Source organism: Bufo bufo, chromosome 2, assembly GCF_905171765.1.
Source record: "Bufo bufo chromosome 2, aBufBuf1.1, whole genome shotgun sequence".
In the NCBI taxonomy this organism is placed as follows: Eukaryota; Metazoa; Chordata; class Amphibia; order Anura; family Bufonidae; genus Bufo; species Bufo bufo.
In genome coordinates this window covers 116,193,152-116,220,409 of record NC_053390.1, presented here as the reverse complement: position 1 = coordinate 116,220,409, position 27,258 = coordinate 116,193,152, and the positions used below count along the sequence as shown (strand labels likewise).

The 27,258-nt window shown below is 43.3% G+C and overlaps 1 protein-coding gene across 3 annotated transcripts in view; it reads left to right on the top strand.

Annotated features, from left to right (window-relative positions):
* ARHGEF28 (Rho guanine nucleotide exchange factor 28) overlaps positions 1-27,258 on the top strand; it is a 245,723-nt gene that overhangs the window by 65,964 nt on the left and 152,501 nt on the right. For 2 of the 3 annotated variants that reach the window (XM_040421454.1, XM_040421453.1), the window contains exon 5: positions 23,074-23,257. In XM_040421454.1, the coding sequence (XP_040277388.1) occupies positions 23,074-23,257 (184 nt within the window). Of the gene's footprint in view, positions 1-23,073; positions 23,258-23,594; positions 23,600-27,258 lie in introns of those variants that run through there. The other variant, XM_040421455.1, reaches the window with a different exon arrangement.

Genomic DNA, 27,258 nt, shown 5'->3' with positions numbered 1-27,258 from the left:
ACCCCTGAATGCGAGCAGTGTATAATGTGATGAATAAATGAATCAAGACAGCAAAGAGGTAACATAGTAACATAGTACATAAGGCCGAAAAAAGACATTTGTCCATCCAGTTCAGGCTGTCATCCTGCAAGTTGATCCAGAGGAAGTAAAAAAAAAAACTGTGAGGTAGAAGCCAATTTTCCCCACTTTAGGTGAATAAAAAATTCCTTCCCGACTCCAATCAGGCAATCAGAATAACTCCCTGGATCAACGACCCCTCTCTAGTAGCTATAGCCTGTAATATTGGACAATCGCAATACATTAGTAAGTGCCTTGTAGTAACTTCCTCTACATGATAAATGCCATTTGCTGAACGGAGACAACCCCTTTAAGGCAGTCATATACCTTTAATAGCTGTCGGGTGAACAATCTATCTCTCCCAGTTCTGCTGAGCATGCATGTCGATGGGGGAGGGGAGAGCGCCGCTGTCAGACACCTCTGGCGGTGGATTATCTTCTGGGAGAACAAAAGGATCGAACAAGAATATTCACTTTGTCTTATCCTTCTCTCCCCTGACATCATCTATTGGGAGAGAGTTGGGAGCTCCCCTAACACATTGGGGCACATTTACTAAAGTAGCCGCAATTCTCCTTTTTTAACCAGCCGTGCGACAATATTTAGTTGTGCGGCCAGTTTTATGCGTGTCCTCCGTTTGGTCTGAGGCGGGCTGTGGTCGCGCCAGGGCCGGGACTTCAACCCCTTTTAATGTGCTAACATTTACACCTGGAAACTAAGACCGACATAAAAAGCCAGTCTTAGTAAATGTGCCCCATTAGACTGTCGGCTAAACCCAGGAGGGAATCCCGCACAGAGATGAGGTATAAGATCTGCTCCTGTTCTGTGTTTTTCACCTGCACCTAGATTTGGCTCTCAGTCACTGATCAAACGCTGGGGATCATTTACAAAGCATGGCGCAAAAAACCTTCACGTGATAAAATATTGTCGCACAGGAGTTTAAGTCGCAGAACAGGATCTTTTATTTATTTATTATAATTTTTTTTATACTACACTATAAACAGGCTAACACTGCGCAAATGACCCCACTGACTGTGAATCCGGCCTTACTGTCACACCGATTTCTCATATACCAGCGCTCTCCGCTGTCTCGTGAGCTTTGTTTCGGTCGGACATCGGACATCACTAGCCGCCTGCTGTTAGGTTTTTTTTTTGTACACAGTATTACGTCAGATGATTTCTTTTTTTTTAATCAGTTTTTTGTTCCATGTTTTTATCATCTGTTTCACAACTGGTTAAATAAAGATGAAAAATGACATTTGATGAAAAGCGTAAAGGTTAGGGTAGATATCTTGAAATTCCAAAAACTTTTGCAACATTTTAATACTGATTGGTGGGGGTCCGACATTCGAGACCCGTGCCGATCAGCTGTTTGAGAGGGCACTGGTGCTCCTGTGAGCGCCGCCGGTTTCTTATGGCTCACCAAGCACAGCGCCGTATATTGTATAGCGGCTGTGCTTGGTATCGCAGCTCAACCTCATTCACTTCTATGGGGCTGAGCTGCTCCTGGGCTATGTGACCGATGAACGTGACGTCACTCGGCCTAGGAAAAGCAGGCGCTCACAGGAGAGCTGCTGCCTTCTCAGACAGCTGATCGGCAGGGGTCCCGGGTGTCGGACCCCCACCGATGAGATACCGATGACCGATCCAGAACATAGGTCATCAATATTAAAATGTCAGAAAACCCCTTTAAAGTAGTGTAAAAATGTGAAGAGTGCAGAAGGTGAATGTTGCCTAATTAAACACTACAGCATTTGTGAGACCCAGCAGGAAGGACATGGGGCAGTGCAGGTCCGCTGCTGCTTCATCTCCTATTGTTTATATTGATAAGAGGAGCTACGCCACTATATCACAGAGCTCACACTCAGTCTGCGGTCTAGGATGTCCTGCATTATACCCATGGATGTCAGTAAAGATGCTGAAACACATGGTGACCTATATGCTGTAAGTTCTGCTCATATTAGATGTACACTTAAATCCCTTAACACAGCCTGTTTTCTACCACATTGATCAATTTTTATTTTTATTATTATTTTTTCATTGTCACATTTCCAGAGCAGTTATTTATATATATATCCCTGTATGAGTTTTTTTTGTGTGTGTGTGTGATAAGTTGTAATTTTATTTTTTTTTTTTCATTTTTATCCCTTCAGCAAGTAGCATTTATCATGTAGAGAAAGTTAATACCAGGCACTTACTAATGTATTGTGACTGTCCATATTGCCTTCTTTGCTGGCTGGATTCATTTTTCTATCACATTATACACTGCTTGTATCCATTGTTACCACCTCCCTACAAATCCAGCAGTGGTGGTCGTGCTTGCACACTATAGGGAAAAGCACTAGCCTTTGTGCTGTTCTGCGGTCCCGGCCACCAGAGAGGCCGGTGTTTTTTTTTTTCCATAGTGTGCTATCACGACCACCGCTGCTGGATTTGCTGGGTGGTCGTAACCATGGATACAAGCAGTGTATAATGTGATGGAAAAATGAATCCAGCCAGCAAAGGAAGCAATATGGATAATTGCAATACATTAGTAAGAGGCTTGTATTAACTTTCTCTACTTAATAAATGCCAGAGGCAACCCCTTTAAGGCATGCAATCTCATACTGGTCATGCACAACCTACCCACCATTTATACTGACATTCAGATTAATGATTGGTATAATGGTCTGAACGCTGCATTTGGGAGCGAGGAATAATTCTCCATACTGGCATAATAAACCTTACAGCCCCCAATGATGTGGTTCTCCTTCTTATCCACATGACACTATTTAGTGGTAGCAGGGATTGGATCTGGAAAGTAGTCAATGATCAGATCCATCAGAGCCACTATGGATATGACCTGTAATTCTTGGGTATATTCAGCAGCCGTGGTCGTTGGCGCTGGGCACTCTGGTGGCCGGGACCACGGAAGTGCGCATAGGCTGGCACTTTTTCCTATAGTGTGCAAGCACTACCACTTCTGCTGGATGACAGGGTGGTCGCAACCCCTTGATACGAGTAGTGTATAATGTGATGGAAAAATGAATCAAGACAGGAAAGGAGACAATATGGACAGTCACAATACATTAGTAAGTGCCTTGTATTAACTTTCCCTAGATAATAAATGCTACTTGCTGAAGTGAGACGACCCCTTTAATTCAGATCTCTCTGCTCTCCCCTGAGAGTAGACAATAAAAAATGTTCTCATTCATTGACTGCAAACAGAGATCCTGAAAATGGCATCATTGTTCTTCACTGCCTTGTGGTAATTGTCACGTGTCCATTTGTAGTTTGCCGCCCTGCGAGTTTTCTCCATTTCCCATGGTCATTCTGGCCGTTTACAGACACATTTATCTTTTGTCGTGAAGTGGAGTTAAGGAAAGCCTTTGTAGCGGTCATTTTTCACATGCCTCTCATGTATCTTTATACAGTGATTTCCTCCTTTTCTGTAGTTTTTCCTTTGTGGTGGGGCTGGCCTCTGACCCGTGCTCTGTTGGATGTGTACAGGGCCTGTTGTGCATGGGACTGCTCCATATAGGCTTCCTGGTCCTAGTGTGTCTCCAAGTTATCCAGCTGGACCACCGCAGGGTACGAGCATACAGGAAAGGTGGGTTGCAGGAAAGGCCATGGGAATAGCACTTTGTATGACTCCGGCATTCATTCTAATCTGTCTATGCGCTTTTTATATAGTCGTTTTTTTCCCCTTTGATGTGTGGGTAAGTGGAAATGCGTTCTGTATATGTCTGGGAAGGGGGGGGGGGGGGATGATTAATGGGGTTCTCCATGAATTTACAATTAATTAAAGAGGACCTGTCTCCTCTCCTGACATGCCTGTTTTACTAAGGGTACTTTCACACTAGCGTTTTTGTTTTCCGGCATTCAGTTCCGTCACAGGAGCTCAATACCTGAAAAAAACTGATCAGTTTTATCCTAATGCATTCGGAATGGAGAGCATTCCGTTCAGGATGCATCAGTTGAGTCCCTCTTACGGTATTTGGACGGAGAAAATACTGCAGTTTTCTCTCCGGCCAAAAATACTGAACACTTCCCGGAACGCCGGATCCGGCATTAATTTTCATTGAAGTGTATTAGTGCCGGCATTAAGTGTGAATGCTGGATCCAGCATTAACCACTTCAGCCCCCCTAGCTTAAACACCCTTAATGACCAGGCCACTTTTTACACTTCTGACCTACCCTACTTTCACCGTTTATTGCTCGGTCATGCAACTTACCACCCAAATGAATTTTACCTCCTTTTCTTCTCACTAATAGAGCTTTCATTTGGTGGTATTTCATTGCTGCTGACATTTTTACTTTTTTTTTGTTATTAATCGAAATTTAACGATTTTTTTTGCAAAAAAATTAAATTTTTCTCTTTCAGTTGTAAAATTTTGCAAAAAAAAACGAGATCCATATATAAATTTTTCTCTAAATTTATTGTTCTACATGTCTTTGATAAAAAAAAAAATGTTTGGGTAAAAAAAATAAATGGTTTGGGTAAAAGTTATAGCGTTTACAAACTATGGTACAAAAATGTGAATTTCCCGCTTTTTGAAGCAGCTCTGACTTTCTGAGCACCTGTCATGTTTCCTGAGGTTCTACAATGGCCAGACAGTACAAACACCCCACAAATGACCCCATTTCGGAAAGTAGACACCCTAAGGTATTCGCTGATGGGCATAGTGAGTTCATAGAACTTTTTATTTTTTGTCACAAGTTAGCGGAAAATGATGATTTCTATTTTATTTTTTTCTTACAAAGTCTCATATTCCACTAACTTGTGACAAAAAATAAAAAGTTTTTGAACTCACTATGCCCATCAGCGAATACCTTGGGGTGTCTTCTTTCCAAAATGGGGTCACTTGTGGGGTAGTTATACTGCCCTGGCATTCTAGGGGCCCTAATGTGTGGTAAGTAGTTTGAAATCAAAATCTGTAAAAAATGGCCGGTGAAATCCTAAAAGTGCTCTTTGGAATGTGGGCCCCTTTGCCCACCTAGGCTGCAAAAAAGTGGCACACATGTGGTATCTCCGTACTCAGGAGAAGTTGGGCAATGTGTTTTGGGGTGTCATTTTACATATACCCATGCTGGGTGAGATAAATATCTTGGTCAAATGTCAACTTTGTATAAAAAATGGGAAAAGTTGTCTTTTGCCGAGGTATTTCTCTCACCCAGCATGAGTATATGTAAAAAGACACCCCAAAACACATTCCCCAACTTCTCCTGAGTACGGCAATACCACATGTGTGACACTTTTTTGCAGCATAGGTGGGCAAAGGGGCCCACATTCCAAAGAGCACCTTTCGGATTTCACCGGCCATTTTTTGCAGATTTTGATTTCAAACTACTTACCACACATTAGGGCCCCTAGAATGCCAGGGCAGTATAACTACCCCACAAGTGACCTCATTTTGGAAAGAAGACACCCCAAGGTATTTCGTGATGGGCATAGTGAGTTCATGGAAGTTTTTATTTTTTGTCACAAGTTAGTGGAATATGAGACTTTGTAAGGAAAAAAAAAAAAATCATCATTTTCCGCTAACTTGTGACAAAAAATAAAAAATTCTAGGAACTCGTCATGCCCCTCACGGAATACCTTGGGGTGTCTTCTTTCCAAAATGGGGTCACTTGTGGGGTAGTTATACTGCCCTGGCATTCTAGGGGCCCTAATGTGTGGTAAGTAGGTAAATGACCTGTGAAATCCGAAAGGTGCTCTTTGGAATGTGGGCCCCTTTGCCCACCTAGGCTGCAAAAGTGTCACACATGTGGTATCGCCGTATTCAGGAGAAGTTGGGCAATGTGTTTTGGGGTGTCTTTTTACATATACTCATGCTGGGTGAGAGAAATATCTTGGCAAAAGACAACTTTTCCCATTTTTTTATACAAAGTTGTCATTTGACCAAGATATTTATCTCACCCAGCATGGGTATATGTAAAATGCCACCCCAAAACACATTGCCCAACTTCTCCTGAGTACGGCGATACCAGATGTGTGACACTTTTTTGCAGCCTAGGTGGGCAAAGGGGCCCACATTCCTTTTATAAGGGTATTTTTAGACATTTGGATCCCAGACTTCTTCTCACGCTTTAGGGCCCCTAAAAAGCCAGGGCAGTATAAATACCCCACATGTGACCCCATTTTGGAAAGAAGACACCCCAAGGTATTCAATGAGGGGCATGGCGAGTTCATAGAAATTTTTTTTTTTTTTGGCACAAGTTAGCGTAAATAGATATTTTTTTTTTTTCTCCTCACAAAGTCTCCCTTTCCGCTAACTTGGGACAAAAATTTCAATCTTTCATGGACTCAATATGCCCCTCAGCGAATACCTTGGGGTGTCTTCTTTCCGAAATGGGGTCACATGTGGGGTATTTATACTGCCCTGGCATTCTAGGGGCCCTAAAGCGTGAGAAGAAGTCTGGAATATAAATGTCAAAAATTTTTTGCGCATTTGGATTCCGTGAGGGGTATGGTGAGTTCATGTGAGATTTTATTTTTTGACACAAGTTAGTGGAATATGAGACTTTGTAAGAAAAAAAATAATAATTTCCGCTAACTTGGGCCAAAAAAATGTCTGAATGGAGCCTTACAGGGGGGTGATCAATGACAGGGGGGTGATCAATGACAGGGGGGTGATCAGGGAGTCTATATGGGGTGATCACCCCCCTGTAAGGCTCCATTCAGATGTCCGTATGTGTTTTGCGGATCCGATCCATGTATCAGTGGATCCGTAAAAATCGTATGGACGTCTGAATGGAGCCTTACAAGGGGGTGATCAATGACAGGGGGGTGATCAGGGAATCTATATGGGGTGATCACCCCCCTGTCATTGATCACCCCCCTATAAGGCTCCATTCAGATGTCCGTATGTGTTTTGCGGATCCGATCCATGTATCAGTGGATCCGTAAAAATCATACGGACATCTGAATGCAGCCTTACAGGGGGGTGATCACCCCCCTGTCATTGATCACCCCCCCTATAAGGCTCCATTCAGATGTCCGTATGTGTTTTGCGGATCCAATCCATGTATCAGTGTATCCGTAAAAATCATACGGACATCTGAATGCAGCCTTACAGGGGGGTGATCAATGACAGGGGGGTGATCAATGACAGGGGGGTGATCAGGCAGTCTATATGGGGTGATCACCCCCCTGTAAGGCTCCATTCAGACGCCTGTATGTGTTTTGCGGATCCGATCCATGTATCCGTGGATCCGTAAAAAACATACGGACATCTGAATGCAGCCTTACAGGGGGGTGATCAGGGAGTCTATATGGGGTGATCACCCCCGTCATTGATCACCGCCCTGTAAGGCTCCATTCAGACGTCCGTATGTTTTTTACGGATCCGATCCATGTATCAGTGGATCCGTAAAAATCATACGGACATCTGAATGGAGCCTTACAGGGGGGTGATCAATGACAGGGGGGTGATCAGGGGTTCATAAGGGGTTAATAAGTGACAGGGGGGGGGTGTAGTGTAGTGGTGTTTGGTGCTACTTTACTGAGCTACCTGTGTCCTCTGGTGGTCGATCCAAACAAAAGGGACCACCAGAGGACCAGGTAGCAGGTATATTAGATGCTGTTATCAAAACAGCGTCTAATATACCTGTTAGGGGTTAAAAAAAATCACATTTCCAGCCTGCCAGCGAACGATCGCCGCTGGCAGGCTGGAGATCCACTCTCTTACCTTCCGATCCTGTGAACGCGCGCGCCTGTGTGCGCGCGTTCACAGGAAATCTCGCGTCTCGCGAGATGACGCGTATATGCGTGACTCTGCGCAGCGCTGCCACCTCCGGAACGCGATCCTGCGTTAGGCGGTCCGGAGGTGGTTAAAGAGGACCTTTCACCGATCCTGACATTGTGAACTAAGTATACAGACATGTAGAGCGGCGTCCGGGGATCTCACTGCACTTACTATTATCCCTGGGCGCCGCTCCGTTCTCCCGTTATGTCCTCCGGTATGTTCAGGGACTTGGTTATAGTAGGCGGAGACTTAGGGGACTTGGTTATAGTAGGCGGGTTCTGCTGGGCGTCTCCTTCTCCTAGGCTGTAGCGCTGGCCAATCGCAGCACAGAGCTCACAGCCTGGGAGTTTTTTTTTTCTCCCAGGCTGTGAGCTCTGCTATGCGATTGGCCAGCGCTACAGCCTAGGAGAAGGAGACGCCCAGCAGAACCCGCCTACTATAACCAAGTCCACTAAGTCTCCGCCTACTATAACCAAGTCCCCGAACATACCGGAGGACATAACGGGAGAACGTGCAGTGAGTTCCCTGGGCGCCGCTCTACATGTCTGTATACCTAGTTCACAATGTCAGGATCGGTGAAGGGTCCTCTTTAAGTGTTCCGGCAAAACGGATCCGGCTTTCCGGTCTGTGCGTGCACAGACCTTTTAAAAATGAAAATCCGTTTTTCCGGATGACACCGGAGAGACTGATCCGTTATTTCAATGCATTTGTCAGATTGATCCGCATCCGGATCCGTTTGACAAATGCCATCAGTTTGCGTCCGGATTGCAGGATCCGGCATGCAGTTCCGTCAGCGGAGCTGCCTGCCCGAATCCTCTGCCGCAAGTGTGAAAGTACCCTACATAATTCTATTCCACATGAAATGACAATTCTGGATCATCTTTTCTTATAACTCTATGCTGTGCCGTTCTTCTGTTATTCTTGCTAGAAATTTCTGGCTACAGATTGGTGTTACCAGTTGGGGGAGGGGGGTGTCCCTGCGCAGTCTGAACTGGTCTTACCAGGGCTGCCAGTGTCAGACTGTACAGGGACACTCCCCCAAATGGTAACATCCATCTGTACTTTTTTCCGTTATTTATTACTTCTAGCAGGAATAAGAGAAGAATGGCACAACGTAGTCATAAGAAAAGACGCTCCAGAAATGTTATTACATGAGGAATGCCAGTAGCTATTAAGGCTAGTTTCCCGTTAGCGCTGAATATCAGGCAGGCCGTTTCTCGCATATTTGCCGGGTTGCGGCCAGATATTAATGGGGCGTGACTGCAACGCTTTAGCTTCCTACCGGAATAGCCTGCCAGATATTAAGCGCTAGTGTGAAACTAGCTTAAAACAGACATGTCAGGAGAAGTGACAGATCTTCTTTAAGATTGGTGGGGGTCCGACACCTTGCACCCTCGCTGATCTTCTGTTATGCAGCAGCTCTGGTGTCGGAACTACACAGCTCCATCCACTATGTAGTGGACGGAGCTGGTAACTGCAGCACTGCCCCCGTTGGGAGCAGCGCTGCAGTAACCAGCTCCATCCTCTACGCAATGGACGGCGTGGCGAAGGCCTGGTGCCTATTTCTAGAGCAGGAGCTGCTAAAGAACAGCTGATCAGCGGGGGTGCAGGGTAATGGACCCCCAGTAACCAGATATGGATGACCTATCCTGCTTGCCGTCATTTTAATTTTGCAGTTTCTATGATTAAACTTAAACCGGAAAAAGGGACACAGATCTGAGCCTAGGCAGACATTTATCAAACTGGTGTAACGTAGAACTGGTTTAGTTGCCCATAGCAACCAATGAGATTCCACCTTTCATTCTTCAGAGCTCCTTTGGAAAATGAAAGGAGGAATCCGATTGCTTGCTATGGGCAACTAAGCCAGTTCTACTTTACACCAGTTTGATAAATAACCCCCCCCCCTAGTTCTTTCCTGCTGTTTAGACCTGTATTGTACAAGCAGACTGGAAAACGCCTGCAATATGGTTCCATAATATGGATATGTGACGGAGGAAGTTGCTTCAGTATGTCATCAGGATAAGGGCTCATTCAGATGGCCATATGCTGTCCGCAAAAATGCAGATCCGTTTTTTTGCGGATTAGATGCTGTCCCATTCATTTCTATGGGGCCCTTTTCTTCCATTGCACGGCTCAGCAAAAAAATAAAACATGTCCTATACTTGTCATTGCCCTATTGAAGTCTATGGGTCAGCAAAATGCAATCCGTTTTTTTTTGTGGAAATGCTGAACTGTCCGCAAAAAAAAACAGATCCGCATTTTTGCGGACAGAATACGGCCGTCTGAATAATCCCTAATACTGATAGGCTGTCTTTTATACTGCCATGGAAGTAATATGGATGCCATGCTGATGTAATACGGATCACGTATGTGTGTATACATACTTTAATCACTCTTCACAGTCCTCAGCGGGCGTCTAACTTAGACGGTCCTGAGAATGAAGCGGCGGCAGTGCTCATTTATATAGTAATACCGGTAATCATATGAGTCTGTGATCCGCATCGTGGCCTGAAATGTTAGCTCTGCGTCTAGTACCAGGTGTTTGCTTTGTTGGGATTTGTTCGTGCAGCTGTATGACAGGTGTGTGCTTCTTAGTGGCATGGGAACCTGTAGTCCTAGAAATGTACCTGTGATATGGATGACGCAACCTGCTGCAGCTTGTTCTGTAACTGCCATTACCTCTTCTCCAGACTAGTCCCGTTTTCCGGCTCAAAGCCACATGTCAAATATGAACAAGTAAATGCTAGTATTTTAGCATTAATATGTGGCTTTTACCCTCTTATGCTCTGTGATGTACAGTATATATCTGTCATACTTGACGACTAGTTGGTGTGGAGATATGTATAAAAATTATATATATATATATATATATATATATATATATATATATATATGTATGTATGTAAAAAAGGCCAAGGCAGCACTCAAGTATCCGTGAAAAAAGGGTATTTTAATAACCCATGTAAAAGACAGCAACGTTTCAGCTCACTCCATGGAGCCTTTGTCAAGCCATAATACAAAATCAAGTGCTATATATATCTTAAGATTTTTTTTTTACTGTGCTTAGTTCACCTTACTTATGGTATTTTTCGCTTGTAAGTGACAGGCAACAGTGATGGACTGATGTTCTGTTCCAGTACCGAAGATACTGTAGGTCAGTGATGCCCAACTGTGGCCAGCATGTGCCTGATGTGTTGCCCCCTAAAAAAGGCAAATTTATAATGTGCACATGACTTTCAAAGAATAATGATCAGGCATTATATATAAAAATGAATTTCTGTCTGTCTTGTCTAGACGCCTGTCTGGACGTTCTTTATGCGCGACCAAACGACTGGACCAATCTTCACCAAATTTGGCACACAAGTACATGAGGTGTCCGGCAAGGTTTTAGACTCCGCTCTCTAGGACGTACCGTTCCTGAGATATTCCCAAAAAATCACCCACATTAGCCAATACAAGCCTGCAAGTCTTTCTCTTCAAATCCCAATTGCCATGAACACAGTTTTACTCCAGGTTTCCATAACAACCCAGCCATTTTTCTTTACTGCTTAAAGGGGCGGGCACTGTGGAGGTCACTTTTATTAAAGGGGCACGCACTGTGGAGGTCACTGTTACTAAAGGGGCGGGTGCTATGAAGGTCCCTGTTAAAGGGGCAGTCACTGTGAAAGTCACTGTTAAAGGGGCGGTCACTGTGAAAGTCACTGTTAAAGGGGCGGTCACTGTGAAAGTCACTGTTAAAGGGGCGGTCACTGTGAAAGTCACTGTTAAAGGGGCGGTCACTGAAAGTCACTGTTAAAGGGGTAGTCACCGTTAAAGGGGCGGTCACTGTGAAGGTCTCTGTTAAAGGGGCGAGCACTGTGGATGTCACTTTTAAAGGGGCGGCCACTATGAAGGTCACTGTTTAAAGGGGTGGTCAATGTGTAAGGGGCGGGCACTGTGGAGGTCATTGTTAAAGGGGCGGGTACTGTAGAGGTCACTGTTATGGGGGATACTGTCTATCTTTTTACGACACCGAAACATAAAATGAAATAGATGAAATCTACCCGTGCGAAGCCGGGTCCTTCTGCTAGTGTGTGTGTGTGTGTATGTATATGTATATATGTATATATATATATATATATATATATATATATATATATCTATCTCTATCACAGTACTGCCGTTGTACCCAGGAGATCAGCGCCAAAAGGATTGCTGATACGCGTAGCCTGGCTTTTGCCTGTAGAGATTGGAGCTAACTCTGATCCTGGAAGTTTAGATGCTGCAGTCAATAGCAACTGCAACATCTGGGAAGAAATGAAGATTGAAACTTAGTAAAAAATGTTTCCATGTAAAAGATGTTCCTGGCCTTTAAAAGAGCACCAGCCAGCAGGATCGGCCCTATTTGATCACATATGCAGCCTTGTAGGGTTGACCCTGCTGATTAAAAAATGATACCTCTCTTGTGAAAATTGGTTGAGGTGTCCGTCTCCCCCCCCCAAAAAAAGTATTCTTTATGCAATTAAGGGCTTTATTGTGGTTTGGGGTGTGGCCAACACTTGAAAGCTGAGGGGCTAGGTGGGTCCCTGCCACTTCGGGTCTCCATATTGCCCCCACTCTCTCCATCTTCTAGCTCGACCCTGTTTACATCCCGTTGGCAATGGACATGGTCACATGTACCACTCCAGCCGATGACCATGGCATGGTCACCTTCTGCTTGTGCCCACATCACCACTGATGCCAGTCATTGGCTAAAGCGGTGCATGTGACCATGCTCATAGCCAGCCGAATGTAAACTGGGTCAGACCGGACGGTGGAGACAGTGGAGGAACGCAGAGGACCTGAATGGTCCTGCTGACAGGTGCTTTTTAACAAACCACAGAAGCTGTGACTGTGTGGAGAGTCTTTCTTTCTTTATTTTATACATAGCAAATACTGTATATCAATATATAATTTTGACTGTGAGGCCTTTTGAGAAATTCCTTGTCTTGTGCCCTGTAGGTGTATTTGGAATTTTAGAAGAAAAACATGTTTTTTTTCGGCTGTTTATGTATTTGAAAGTTACCAGTGTGTAAATGGCGTTACTCACCAAGAGGGGGAGCTCCGCTCACTGCTAGTTGTGTTTGTCTCCAGATCGGTACAGATTTGAAGGGACAGATTAATGAGTGTGATTTTACTGTTTAATAAATACCACTTAACTTTGTATACACAGCCGCTAATAATCTTCGCAGCCGCTGACAACACTTTCAGCTTGTTTTATGTACATTGAAAGGGAGAGAGATGTCACAGCTTAGAGCAAATAAAGCCGGCTAGTCTGCGGACTACAAGGTGTAGATGCAAGTAAGCGTTCAATCCATAGATGTAGATGTGCTGGCGTGGGTAGAGGACAACAAGAAATTGCCACCAGTTATCTTCACTGGTTTACATTTAAGGTAGACGCATACAGTGCCTTAAAGTATTTATACCCCTGGAACTTTTTCACGTTACACCCACAAACTTACTTTCACACTAGCGGCAGGACGGATCCGACAGGCTTTTCACCCTGTCGGATCTGTCCAGTTGCTATTTCGCCGTGCCGCCACTCTGTCCCCATTGACTATAATGGGGACTGGGGAGGAGCTCCGGCGCAGCACAGCAGTGCACGGCGAGAGGCCGCCGGACTAAAAAGTCGGACGTGCAGTACTTTTTAGTCCGGCGGCCTTTCGCCGTGCACTGCCGTGCTGCGCCGAGGCCGCATTATAGTCAATGGGGACGGAGCGGCGGTCTGGATGCATGGCAAAATAGCGACACGACTGATCAGACAGGCTGAACAGCCTGTCGGATCCATCCTGCCACTAGTGTGAAAGTAGCCTTAAATGTATTCTATTGGGATTTTATGTGATAGGCCTCCACAATGTAGCAAGTATGTGTGAAGTGAAAAGAAAATCATACATGGTTTTCAAAAATTTTAATAAATAAAAATCTCAAAAGTGTGGTGTGCTTTTGTATTCAGCCCCCTGTACTCTGATAACCCAAATAAAATCCACTGTGATCAATTGCCTTCAGAAGTTAGTAAATAGAGTCCACCTGTGTGTAATTTCTTCTCAGTATAGCTACAGCTGTTCTGTGAAGGCCTCAGAGGTTTGTTAGTGAACATTAGTGATCACACGGCATCATAAAAACCAAGGAACACACCAGACAGGTCAAGGATTAAATTGTTGATAAGTGTAAAGCAGGGTTAGGTTATAAAAAAAATATCCCAAGCTCTAAACATCTCACGGATCACTGTTCAATCCATCATCCGAAAATGTAAGGACTATTGCACAACTGCAAACGCACCAAGACATGGACGTGCACCTAAACTGACAGTCCAGGCAAGGAGAGCACTAATTAGAGAAGGAGCCAAGAAGCCCATGGTCACTCTGGAGAAGCTGCAGAGATCCACAGCTCAGATGGGAGAATCTGTCCACAGGACGACTATTGGTCGTGTACAAATCTGGCCTTTATGCATTTTGAAAGTAAGCCATAAGAAGCCCCATTTACAGTTCGCCACAAGCCATGCATTTTGAATACAAATGTACGCCACACTTTCCAGATTTTTATTTATTAAAAATGTAGAAAACCATTTATCATTTTCTTTTCACTTCACGCACACTTGCTCCTTTGTGTTGATCGATCACATAAAATTCCAATAAAATTCATTTAAGTTTGTGGGTGTAACGTGAAAATATGTGGAAAAGTCAAGGGGTATGAATACCTTTTTCAAGGCACTGTATCTACCAATTAAAACCGAATATTGACACAAATCCTTAACTTCTAATCTGTTTTTATTTTCTGATAATCGATGTTTTTTTATGGGGCAGCCATCTTTCCTGAGCTGTTCTTAACAGCATTTAGGGCTCTTTCACACAAACTTGTGCAGTTCGGAAATGATGCTCCATGTGTGAGCGTGATCCTCCGTTTTGGACACGGCTAGTCTTGCAGGAGTGCACAGTGTTATTCTGGTTTACGTATAATGCTATGTGCCTCTACTTGACCTTATTGCTACAGAATCATAGTGATAGCTTTATGTCAGTATGATCCTGTCGAAGGAAAGTCATGCAGCGGCACATAGCATTATAGATCAGTATAGTGCCGTGCGCTTCTGCAAGACGAGCAGTGTCCAGAACGGAGGATCACGCTCACACACGGAGTGTGATTACCAGACTGCACACGCGCTGCAACCATGGGCCATAGACACATGGGACAGTTTTCTAGGCATGCTGTGCAGAGGTCAGGGGGGAGAAGATAAGCTGTGATATCTGCCACAACACCACCATCTGCTGCCTGCAAATTATGTTTTTTTTTTACCTGTAAAAAAACTTGGAGTGCCCGTTGAACGAGCTTGCTCATTCATTGGGTAATCAGCGGCAGTATTACACTGCCAGATGATCGCTGAACACTTATTAGCGATCATCTGCCGGGATATTGGCAGGTATAATACAGGCTTTATTCTGCCTGTGATGATCATGAGATTACTGCAGGATTTTTTACTTTTTTATTTTATTTTAAATATAGATACTGACACAGAAATTTTTTAATAACATACAAAAAATACTTGAAAATGTGTTTGACATAAAAACATGATTAAAAAAATAGTTTTTTTCTGATGCCAAAGACTTTTTAAATGCACAAGATGCATGTAAAAAATATATATATCCCCGCTATGAATGCTACAGAAAAACGCAAACTGTATTAAAGGTGCGAAATAATAAGACTATAAAAAACAATCACCTTAGAGTACTTTCACACTAGCGTTAGAGTAATCCGGCAGGCAGTTTCGTTGCCTGAACTGCCTGCCAGTTCCGTAAATCCGTGTGCAAACGGATGCCATTTGTTTCCAGATGCGGACCCGTTTGACAAATGCATTGAAATACCGGATCTGTCTCTCCGGTGTCATCCAAGAAAAAGGGATCCGGTATTTTTTTTCTCTTCACATTTTTTAAAGTCTGCGCATGCGCAGACCGGAAAACCGAATCCGTTTTTCCGGAACGCGTTGTACCGGATCCGGCATTAATACATTTCAATGGAAAATAAGGCCGGATCTGGCATTCCAGCAAGTGTTCCGGAATTTTGTCCGGAGAAAATACCACAACATGCCAAATATCGTAAAAGTGACTGAACGGAAGACATCCTGATGCATACTGAACGGAATGCTTTCCATTTAGAATGCATTAGGACAAAACTGAAGCGTTTTTTTTTCCGGTATTAAGCCCCTAGGATGTAACTCAATACCGGAAAACTTTAAAGATAGTGTAAAAGTACCGCCTCTGGCACCCGTGCCATAGGTTCGCCACCACTGACTTATCCTCTGAATAGGTCCTCAGTATCTGATCGGTGCAGATCATACACCCGGGACCCCCTCCAATCAGCTGTGGTTCTGAAGGCAAAGGAGAACCAATGCACTTCTAGATTAGTAGTGTATAATTGATAAAAATGCCCAAAAAAATTGATTCCACGTTCTTTCAAAATTCAGATGTTAAAAAACACAAAAAAGGATAAAAACATCCTGTACAATATAATAAATAAATATGAAGAAAAAAACTGAAATAAAAACAGAATAAAATGGCATTCTCCTAGTACTAAATACAAAGGTTATGGGGGACATTTATAATTTTGAGATTGTTTTCATGTCAATTTTAAGTCTGTTTTTGCATTGTGTGGTTGTTCCAAATAAATGAAATGAAGCACAGTTTTCATGTATTTAGTGTAACTGCATTGTGTTGTATGATTTAGTCTTAAAAAATACACCAGGGGGCTGCGACTTTACTGAGTCTTTTCTGTGCCATAATCCAGGTCTAATCACACTTTTCTGCCTTAAAGGGAATCTGTCACTAGCAATTTACCAAATTTTTTTTCTCATGAATCCATGTTTAACAGAGTACCTTTTTTCCATCTGTCTGATTCTTTTGATTGTCCGTCTTGTCATTTCTTCAAAAAATCGATTCTTGTGATATGTAAATGACGCTGTAAGGAGCCCAGAGGGGCGTTCTTCTTTCTCCACGGTGCCCAGGAACGCCCCTCTGAAGTGCCGTGCCGCCGAAATTTGAAATCTAATAACGCCTCCAAGTTCATCTAAATCCCCTCCCAGAGGCGCGGCTAAGTGCTCAACACCCCCCCTCCTCAGCGCCGCGCTCTGCGGCAAACACCCCGATCCTCCTTCCTCTCGCCGGCATCCCAAATCCCGCACAGGCGCAGTGCCGGCGATTGCCTGCGCTATGATGAGATGAGTGACGGCACTGCGCCTGCGCGGGATTTGGGATGCCGGCGAGAGGAGGATCGGGGTGTTTGCCGCAGAGCGCGGCGCTGAGGAGGGGGGGTGTTGAGCACTTAGCCGCGCCTCTGGGAGGGGATTTAGATGAACTTGGAGGCGTTATTAGATTTGAAATTTCGGCGGGCACGGCACTTCAGAGGGGCGTTCCTGGGCACCGTGGAGAAAGAAGAACGCCCCTCTGGGCTCCTTACAGCGTCATTTACATATCACAAGAATCGATTTTTTGAAGAAATGACAAGACTGACAATCAAAAGAATCAGACAGATGGAAAAAAGGTACTCTGTTAAACATGGATTCATGAAAAAAAAATTTGGGTAAATTGCTAGTGACAGATTCCCTTTAAGCATAGACCACTTTGAAAAGTGACGTGTCGTAAAAATTATGCAATTGGCTTGTTGTGCATCATATTTAGACCAAAAACCAGAAGTATCTGGTTTGATAAATGCCCCCCCCCCCCCCCCCCCTTATATACCTCATGTTGATATAATAAATTATTTTGAGGTTCCTTGCAGATATATTTTGATCAAAACACATCTGTGCCCAGCCCACCTAATACGGCAGGGCGACCTCAGTCCAAACGGGAACCTACTCTTTTTAATACCTCTCTCTTTGCCAGTGGGCATCTAAGTCAGTGTGCTTAAATTCACACGTAGATAACAAGTAGTAACACCATATATTTGCAGGTCCTGCTCTCCTGAATGTAGATTCCTACTGGCATAGAGGTAGGTATTAAATAGAGTAAGTTCCTGCCTGCATTGAGGTCACCTTGCTGTGGTGGGTGGGCACATATGTGTTTTGATCAGTGGGGCATTAGTTAATGTATATAGCTTTTGTATTTAGTATTATGAGAGTTCTGTTGTATTCTGTTTTTTCCCAAATAGAGATGTTACAGATCTATGTTTATGGTTTGCAATAATTAAAGGGACATTTAATATATGTATTTATTATGTTCTATTACTTGGTTAATAATAAAACTTAGAAAATTCCTTGTGAATGTTTCCCCTCAGATATTCTCCCCTTTAGGGTCCATTCACACGTCTGTAATTTGGGTCCGCATTCGTTCCGCAATTTGCGGACCCATTAACTTTCAATAGGGCTGGAACGGATGCAAATCAACATTTCCTGGATCCGCACCTGTTTTTTCGGGATCCGCAATTTTGTTCCTGGAAAAAATAGAACATGTCCTATTCTTGTCGGCAATTGCGGACCAGAAAAGGCATTTTCTATTATAGTGTCTGTGATGTGCGGATCCGCAAATTGCGGATCGCACATTGCAGGTGTCCGTGTTTTGCGGATCCGCAAAACACTTACGGACGTGTGAATGGACCCTTAGGCCTCCTGCACTCAACAGTTTTTTCCCCCCGTTTACTGGCCGTTTTTTGCGTTCCGTATATGGTCCGTATATGGAACCATTCATTTCAATGGTTCCGCAAAAAAAATGGAATGTACTCCGTATGCATTCCGTTTCCGTTTTTCCGCTCCATTTAAAGATAGAACATGTCCTATTATTGCCCGCAAATCACGTTCCATGGCTCCATTCAAGTCAATGGGTCCGCAAAAAAATGGAACACATACGGAAATGCATCCGTATGTCTTCCGTTTCCGTTCCGTTTTTTTGCGGAACCATCTATTGAAAATGTTATGCCCAGCCCAATTTTATCTATGTAATTACTGTATACTGTATATGCCATACGGAAAAACGGAACAGAAACGGAAACACAACGGAAACAAAAAATGGAACAACGGATCCGTGAAAAACGGACCGCAAAACACTGAAAAAGCCATACGGTCGTGTGCAGGAGGCCTTAAGCAATGTTTCCAGGGGACAGTACAAAGCCTCACCAAGGCTCAGAGTGCCCGTGGCTCTGTATGGATGACTAAGTTTTAAATATTTGGTTGGGAAAAAAATAGCTCTTCTTCGGTTACTATTTTTTAAATAATTTCTTACTGATAATTTACTGATCTGGTCACACGTTGGTCTTCTCTATATATCACTTTCTCAGAGGACTTTTTGTAAGGTGAGAAGGAGATCAGAGAATGTAAATGGCATCTAAAGGGGATATTTTTCTAATTCACTGTGTTTATATGCGGCGATGTAATCTCATTTAAATGAAGTGAGCAAAAGGTTGGCCTCTGTCATGCTGCTGGACAGGAACTGTTCTCAAGAAACTATTCCCAAAATACATTGAGCCAGCTGCATTTTGCTCCTCACAAGTCCCCCCTGGGATTGAGGATGAGCCCTGAAACGATTCTCAGCTTCTTGGTAAACATCCTTGTGGATTTGTTAGTTTTCTTCTGAGGGGTAAACAGTTGTTCAATTATGAGGAATCATTTAGTTTCCATATGGGTTCTATAAAAAGGTTTACTTGGGATGGGAACATTGTATATAAGTTGATCATTCATTCATAGCAACCTCTTGAGCTGGATCCGTGGTGGTAGTTCAGTAGGTTTCTATTACAATGTGTGTTTGAAAATAAAAATGCTCAGAATAGATCAGAAAGGTCTGGAGAAATCATTATTACCTTAGGACAGTGGTGGCGAACCTATGGCACGGGTGCCAGAGGCGGCACTCGGAGCCCTCTCTGTGGGCACCCGCACCCTGGAAAAAGTCTATGGTGTACCAACATGCCTTAGACCTTTTTTCTGCCATTCATCACTATGAACAGCACAGGCAGCGCACTGAATGTAGGCAGGCTATTATAGCTACATGATAAAGTACATGGAAGATATACTATATTGGTATTCGGGTTAAATTGCCTTGTTGACACTTTAAGATAAATAAGTGGGTTTTGGGTTGCAGTTTGGGCATTCGGTCTGTGAAAGGTTCGCCATCACTGCCTTAGGATGTGTATACACAATAAATGCAGCATTTTTTTTTTTTTACTTTTTGCCAAAATCCTAATATTCATGACCTATTTATGATAGGTCTTCAAAATCAGATCGGTGGGGGGTCTGACACCCAGGATCCCCACCGATCAACTTATTGAGGAGGTTGCAGCGGCCTCCATGGAGCTTACCAAGTGCAGCCATATCCATTTGATAGCGGCTGTGCTTGGTATTGCCGCCTAGCTCCATTCACTTCAATAGGACTGAAGTGCGCCTAGGCTACATGACCAATGAATGTGACGTCACTGGCCTAGCGAGAGGCCGCAGCACTCAAAGAAGCACCTTAGCCTCTTCAAAGACCTGACTGGCGGGGGTGGTGGGAGTCCACCAATCTGATATTGATGACCTATCCCTAAGTAGTCTGTCAAAATCTCAGACAACCCCATTAAGTTAATAAAAGAAACAATTTGGAAAAAAATGAGGAACAAACTAGAGAGGGCTAGGGTGAGGGTAACTGAGCAGCGCATACAGGCAGATAGACCTAATGTGGTGTGTAGGTGGTGGCCAGCCATGTAGGGACGGCTGGGGAGTTCCTGAGTGTACAGGAACCACAAAGAGTAAAAATCTGTTAAGACATTCTCTAAATCTTCGAGTTTCTCTATGCGCATCTGTGAATTCAAGAGAGCCTGTCAGCAGGATCAGTCCTATTAGGCTAGGGCGACGAAAAGGGTACAACTACATTGCTACATGTATGTTTATTGCGTGATATTTATTGTAATGACAGTTTATGGTGTGATACTGAGACATGCTGTGACTGCAACGCAACAATTGCACAAAAATCCAACTCTGATGGATTTTTTGCGTCTGTCGTGTCACAGCCGCAGCATGTGTCAGTGCTACACCATAGACTATCATTACAATAAATGTTGTGTGACACATGCCACTGTGTAACCCTAGCCTTAAACAAGTGTTGTAATGCCCCTTAGTGCTTTTAAAACACTTATTTGCTTAAATTTTAAACCCCTTTTCTTGGTAACAATACAACCGATTTTTCATTTTAATTGACAGAATCAACCCTACAAGGCAGTATGCCTGGTTTAATAAAGCTGATCCTGCTGACGTGATCTTTAAAGGCTGTGCACACCTTTGGTGGCAATTTATTTTTATTTTTTTGTTATTGCGTTGTACTCATTTTGAGCTAAAAATCTTTTTTCAATTGGTCTTTATTAAAAATGATGAGCTGTTTTCCCTGCACAGCTTTGAGTTTATCTACTAGCAGGATCTGTATTTTCTCTCTGCTCCCAACTGCTCCTTATCACTGATCTCTGACCTTATAAACACTCATTAAAGCTCAATTCTTATCTTACTGATAAGAATGTGGATTTAATAAGTGTTTATTACCTTTTTAGCAATTTAGACATAAGGGTTATTAGCCACAAAGTGAAAGTAAAAAGTACAATTCACACAGCTAGAAAAGCAGTTAACCCTTTGTAACAGAATGGCTCAATATTTTTAATAAAGACCAATTGAAAAAATGATTTTTAGCCCACAATGAGTAAAATGTTTACTTGAAGACAATCTATTTCAGTCCTTTCCTGATAGACGTGTGTGAGATGTAGATATCATAGAAAACATAGTAATATTGAGCGTTGCCATTTGACTTTTTTTTGCTTATCTTGCTGTAGCGCTTGTAAAATTTACATTACAAAGTTATCGACTGTTTTCCATAGCTGGTGCTGTTGCACTAACCTTGATAAAAGGTGCAATATGTGTATAATTGTGTACAGTATTTTCTCTCTCTCGTCTAAGGCTGAGTTTATACAGAATGATTTTATCTTAAGGCATAAAAGTATCTAAAGGCCATGTTACATGGGCAGACTGACCAGGCAATTATTGGGAAGAAACCATTTGTTCAAGATAATAGCCTGATCATGAAGCAATCACCTGCCCTGTATGGACACGTACGATAGCTCCTGCAATTGCTTGACCCATACAGATTCATTGTTTTTGGGCAACATATCCCTGCTTATATAGGACACTGCCCAGAATTGATGATTTTGAGTGCCGCTTTAGTGGTGCTTACACCTGTTTAACAAGCCTTTTCTCCTTCATCAGGTTTTCAATGTCGCGGTTACACAGGGCAATTATTGGGAATGGGCATTTGTACGAAAGTTTATTCCTGATAATTGTCATGTATAAAGGAGCCTTAAAGAGTTCTCCTGGTATAATGAGTTTTTTGGTATTGCCAGTAGGCTGCCTCTCTAATACCTAACTGCTCCCTGCCGCTCCAGTCCTCCGCACTGCCTCCAGTGTCTCCATGTTCCAGTCCCCATCTGCACACAGGATCTTTGGAAGTCAGACACAGTGACTACTAGGTTCTTGGTCACCTCTCTTTCCAAGGCCCTTCTCCCCGATTGCTTAGTTTGGTGGAGCAGCCAGCTCTAGGAAGAGTCCTGGTTGTTCCAAACTTCTTCCATTTAAGAATAAAATAGACCACTATGCTCTTGGAAACTTTCAGTGCAGCAGTATTGTTTGTACCTTACTCCAGATCTGTGCCTCCACACAATCCTGTCTCTGAGCTCTACAGGCAGTTCTTTTTCTTCTCATGGTTTTTGCTCTGTGAGACCTTATGTATACAGGGATGTGTCCAAAACATATCTAATCAACTGCATGCAGATGGACTCCAACCAAGGTGTAGAAACATCTCAAAGATGGTCAAGAGAAATCTGAGGCCCCCAGAGATAAATTTCAATTGTCATAGTAAAGGCTCTGAATAATTATGTCCACTGGAAATGTTAGTTTTTCCTTTTTTAATAAATTTGCAAAAATGTCTAAAATGTTGCCTTCACTTTCTCATTATGGGTCAGTCATACACATTATTAAACTGTGAAAAGCGTCTTTTAACAAGAATCTTCCAGTCTGAATGGGTAAAAGCCCATAACAAGAATAGCAATCCGTAATGTCCGTCAAGTGACATTCAGCAGTAACGGCCAGGGTCAGAACATATAAACTGTTGGGTTTCTGTGGCAGATGGTTGCTGACAACAGCTTCCAGGACTTCCATCAGTAAACCCCTGTTACACCATGTTGTAGGCATGACCTAATAAGTGCCTTATATAACAGTGTCTAGAGATATATCCGTAATGAATCTGACCATGATGTGCTATAAGAAATAATCTGTATATTTATCTTACAGACAGCCTTTGCCATGAAACCCTGCTACATCTTACAGTGAGATGGGGATTGACAGAGCTGTCACAGTACCTCCTGCATCTTCCTGGTGGGACATCTGCACTAAGTAGAGTGAACAAAGAAGGGGAGACCCCTGTAGAGGTTGCCATACGTCACGGTCACACGAAATTGGTCCAGATTTTAAAGAAGTGAGTAGATCAGCTACATCTTTTTGGCCACCATTCTAATTTTATAAATGGGTTGGGGTACACCATGAATTGACTTGAATGGGAGTTGCATGAGAGTCTGATGTTTATGACATGCCTGGAGGACAACCCTTCCAAAGACTGCCATAATCTATACACTATTAGTGCATTTGGATGTCATAGAGAGAAGTCCTACCTTCTTGGGACCACTATTTATATGTTAAGAAGGAATGGATTGATTAATACCATGAAAAGCCATATTTACTGCATATTGGCTGTGGCTTTCCTGCATCAAGCTGGACTGGGTACAACGAGCTGATCTCCTGGGTGGCTTTCTTCAGAGAAGTAGTTGTCTGTAACAGGCAATGCTCAGACAAGTAAGGTATAATATCTTCTAAGGAACTGCTTTATGACACTGCCTGCATGATAGCCACACATGGTGGCCCACATTTACGAAGGATACTTTCACACTTGAGTTGTTAATTCCGGTATTGACATCCGGCAGAGGATCTCAATACAGGAATTAAAAGGCTCTGTTTTGATTTTGCACGGTAGGATGCGGTCGTGTGAAATCAAAACGGAAGCAAACGGATCCGTCAGTAAATACATTGAAAGTCAATGTGATGGATCTGTTTTTTTAGGCTCTGAAAAAGAACGGATCCGTCACCATTGACTTAAATTGTTTTCAGTGACTGATCCGTTTTTTCTCCGTTATGGCCGGACACAAAACCGCAGCTTGCAGAGGTTTTGTGTCTGGTCACAAAACGGAATGCTGCCGGAACGGAAGACGTCCTTATGCATCCTAAACGGATCTCTTTCCCTTCAGACTGCATGAGGACTAAACGGAAACGCGAGTGTGAAAGTAGCCTAATATGAGTGTGCCTAGACACTGTTGTAAATTGCGGCAAAATTTGGGGACGTTTAACACATTTCAGGTACAATTTGATGGATCTTAGATAAATGGGTTGCACTGTGATAAATCTGGTGCAGGTTTTGGCAGCCTGTCTTAGGGTATGTCTACTAGGCAATTTTGGCTGCGACTGATGTTGTGCGACCAAGAATCGCAGTGTAGCATAGCTGCCATAGGAATGAATGAGGTTCTGGCGCAACTTCCACTCTTGCTCTGGCCACAACACGTGAATTGCCAAAAATTCCACACTGCTGGATTTTTTTGTGATTTGTGTGTTGTAGTCACAGGAAACTTCCGAGTTCCGCTGCAACCCCCATTCATTCCTGTTGTAGCCCTGCTACACTGCGATTCTTGGTCACTGCCAAAATCGCCACGTAGACATACCCTAAGTTTACACCATCTACAGGATTAGTAAATCTGCCCCAGTATACTTTATATGTTGGCCAGTCAGTAAGACATGTTCCTAATAATTGAATGCTTTCACTTAATTGTATCCCATAGTTGTGGTCCCATGCAGTTATTAGTTAAAAGATCATTTTTGCTTGAATTATACAAAAAAAAATCTTATTCTACCTATGGTCCATCCAGATTTTATAGGATGCTTATTACTAGATCTTGATGATTCTCAATGATTTAAGGGTTTGTGAGAATTAACCCCTTAGGCTGTCTGCACATGAGTGCGGGATGTCTTCCAGAAATTCAGCATGGATTTCTGTGGTTTACCCGAGTGTAATCTGCAGGTAGTCTTAATGACCAGCTATTTTTTGCCTCTCCATTAGTGTTGAGCGTAGCAAGCTTCGGATGCTACATCCAAAGTCGCTTTGTTCAAAACTTTAGAATAACACTGTACGGAGATGAATTAGAATGTATTGGCTCCGATGAGCCGAAGTAAGTTATTCACGAAGTCGCGCGTAACTTCGGTAGTTGATTTTTAAAGTGGAAAACCACTTTAAAACTTGAAACTGAACTTGGCTTTGGTTCCGAGGTACCAGTCAGAACCGAAGCTGAGTTCGGTTTTAAGTTTTAAAGTGATTTTCCACTTTAAAAACCAACTACCAAAGTTATTCAGTGAAGTCACGCGTGGCTTCGTGAATAACTTACTTCGGGTCATCTGAGCCCATACATTTTTGACATTGCCTTTTTTTACTTTATTGTTTACACTGTACACATTTCACTTTGATAACCTGTTAAATGAGTTGTTCAGGTTATTTTGGTCATGTGGATACCTGTTTGTATTCTACCGAAGTGTATATATTTTTTTTACCTAATGTATGCACAACAAAATGTATTTTATGTAAAATAATCCCTTAAAGGGAACCTGTTACCGGGATTTTGGGTATAGAGCTGAGGACATGGGCTGCTAGATCGCCGCTAGTACATCCGCAATATCCAGTCCCCATAGCTCTGTGTGCTTTTATTGTGTAAAAAAAACAACCCGATTTTATATATATGTAAATGAGGCAAGTAAGAAGCCCAAGGAGATGTTACTAACATTTCCGGAGCCCAGCACTGCCCCGCATACTCCGAATCTCCTCCTTGCTCCCCGATGTCACATAGCTAGAGTGCCGTAATCTCGCGATGCGCGAGCTAGCGCATGCGCAGTGTCGAAATAGTGTTCCTTCCCTCTGCTGGCCTCAGGGAACGAACTGCGCATGCGCTAGCTCGCGCATCGCGAGATTACGGCGTTCTAGCTTTGTCAGGGAGCAAGGAGGAGATTTGGAGGATGCGGGGCGGTGCTGGGCTCCTTCACAGTGGGCGTGGCTGGGCTCAGTCAGAGAACGCTGGACTCCTCTCTGAAGCATGGAGGAGACAGGACTCATCTAAGGTTCATTTACATATCTGTAAAATAGTTTTTTTGACCCAATAAAAGCACACAGAGCTATGGGGACTGGATATTGCGAATGTGCTAGCGGCCATCTAGCAGCCCATGTCCTCGGCTCTATACCCAAAATCCAGGTGACAGGTTCCCTTTAATTTTTTTTTATTTTTTTTTGCCTGTTTATTTACATTTTTATTTTAAAAAATGTAATAGTCCCATTAAGGAAATACTGTCTTACAAAATACTTTTATACTTATAATGTATTTAACATACTCCTGTACGCTCTGTGTCTCTATGGCACAGGCTGGCGTTAGGGTAACACCAGTGAGCTCTAATAGTCCTTTCTGGGTCCCCAGGGCTGACTGCAGAGGGCTTACCCAGCCTTCGAACAGATCATAAAGCGGTCATAAACTGTGGCAATCAAAGGGTTAACAGTTGGGTTTGGAGCTACCTCTGATCCTGGCCGCTCTAAGAATCGTAGCTGTTAGTTACAGTTCATTTTGTAGAGCGGGAGTGCTCACGGAAGCGTTGTGCTCCGTCCAACATCGACAACAGAAGACAGTGGGTGGTCCTTAAGGGGTTAAATTAATTTTATTGGGCAGAATAATTAAGCAGACTGTTATTCTGCCCATCAGTGCCCATGGATTATTACATAGCATGGCCAGAATGCCAGTCTATTGATAGAAAAGCTACTCCAGGAGACCCCTACAGATTGGAGCCGTGGATAAACAGGTTTTATTTTGTCCCTATAGGGCAGAAAGTCACTGGCCACCGTGGGACACATCCATTCTGATTGTGGCGACGGTCAGAAAGCTGCACGTGACTTTCTTCCTCGTAGAGAAGTCTTGTAGTAGCGGCACATGCCATGGAGCCCCAACGTGGATTCAGTCTAGAAAACGTCCATCTGCTGAGTGTAGGTTGTGCACACTGTCATTTGGTCTCCTGTAATCTTCACGAGCTGCAATTATGTCATTTATCTCCATTTACAGTAAATGGCAGCATGTCTCCTGCACTGCGGGAAGCCTGTGTCATCGGGAACGGTTCTGTCCTTCATTAAACCTAATGAGGTTCAGTCACTTAGACAGTCGCTCACAGACCGCTTATATTTGTTTATTGCACCAGATATTGCTATAGAATGTGATATATACATAGCGGGAGAGCCCCCCAAAGGTAAAAAGACCACTAGGAAATATCCTACAGTCTATCTGTTCTTTCACGTTCTATAGCGGGGACCTATCGGGTGGTATCTGCTGCCTTGTCTGACATCAGAATATG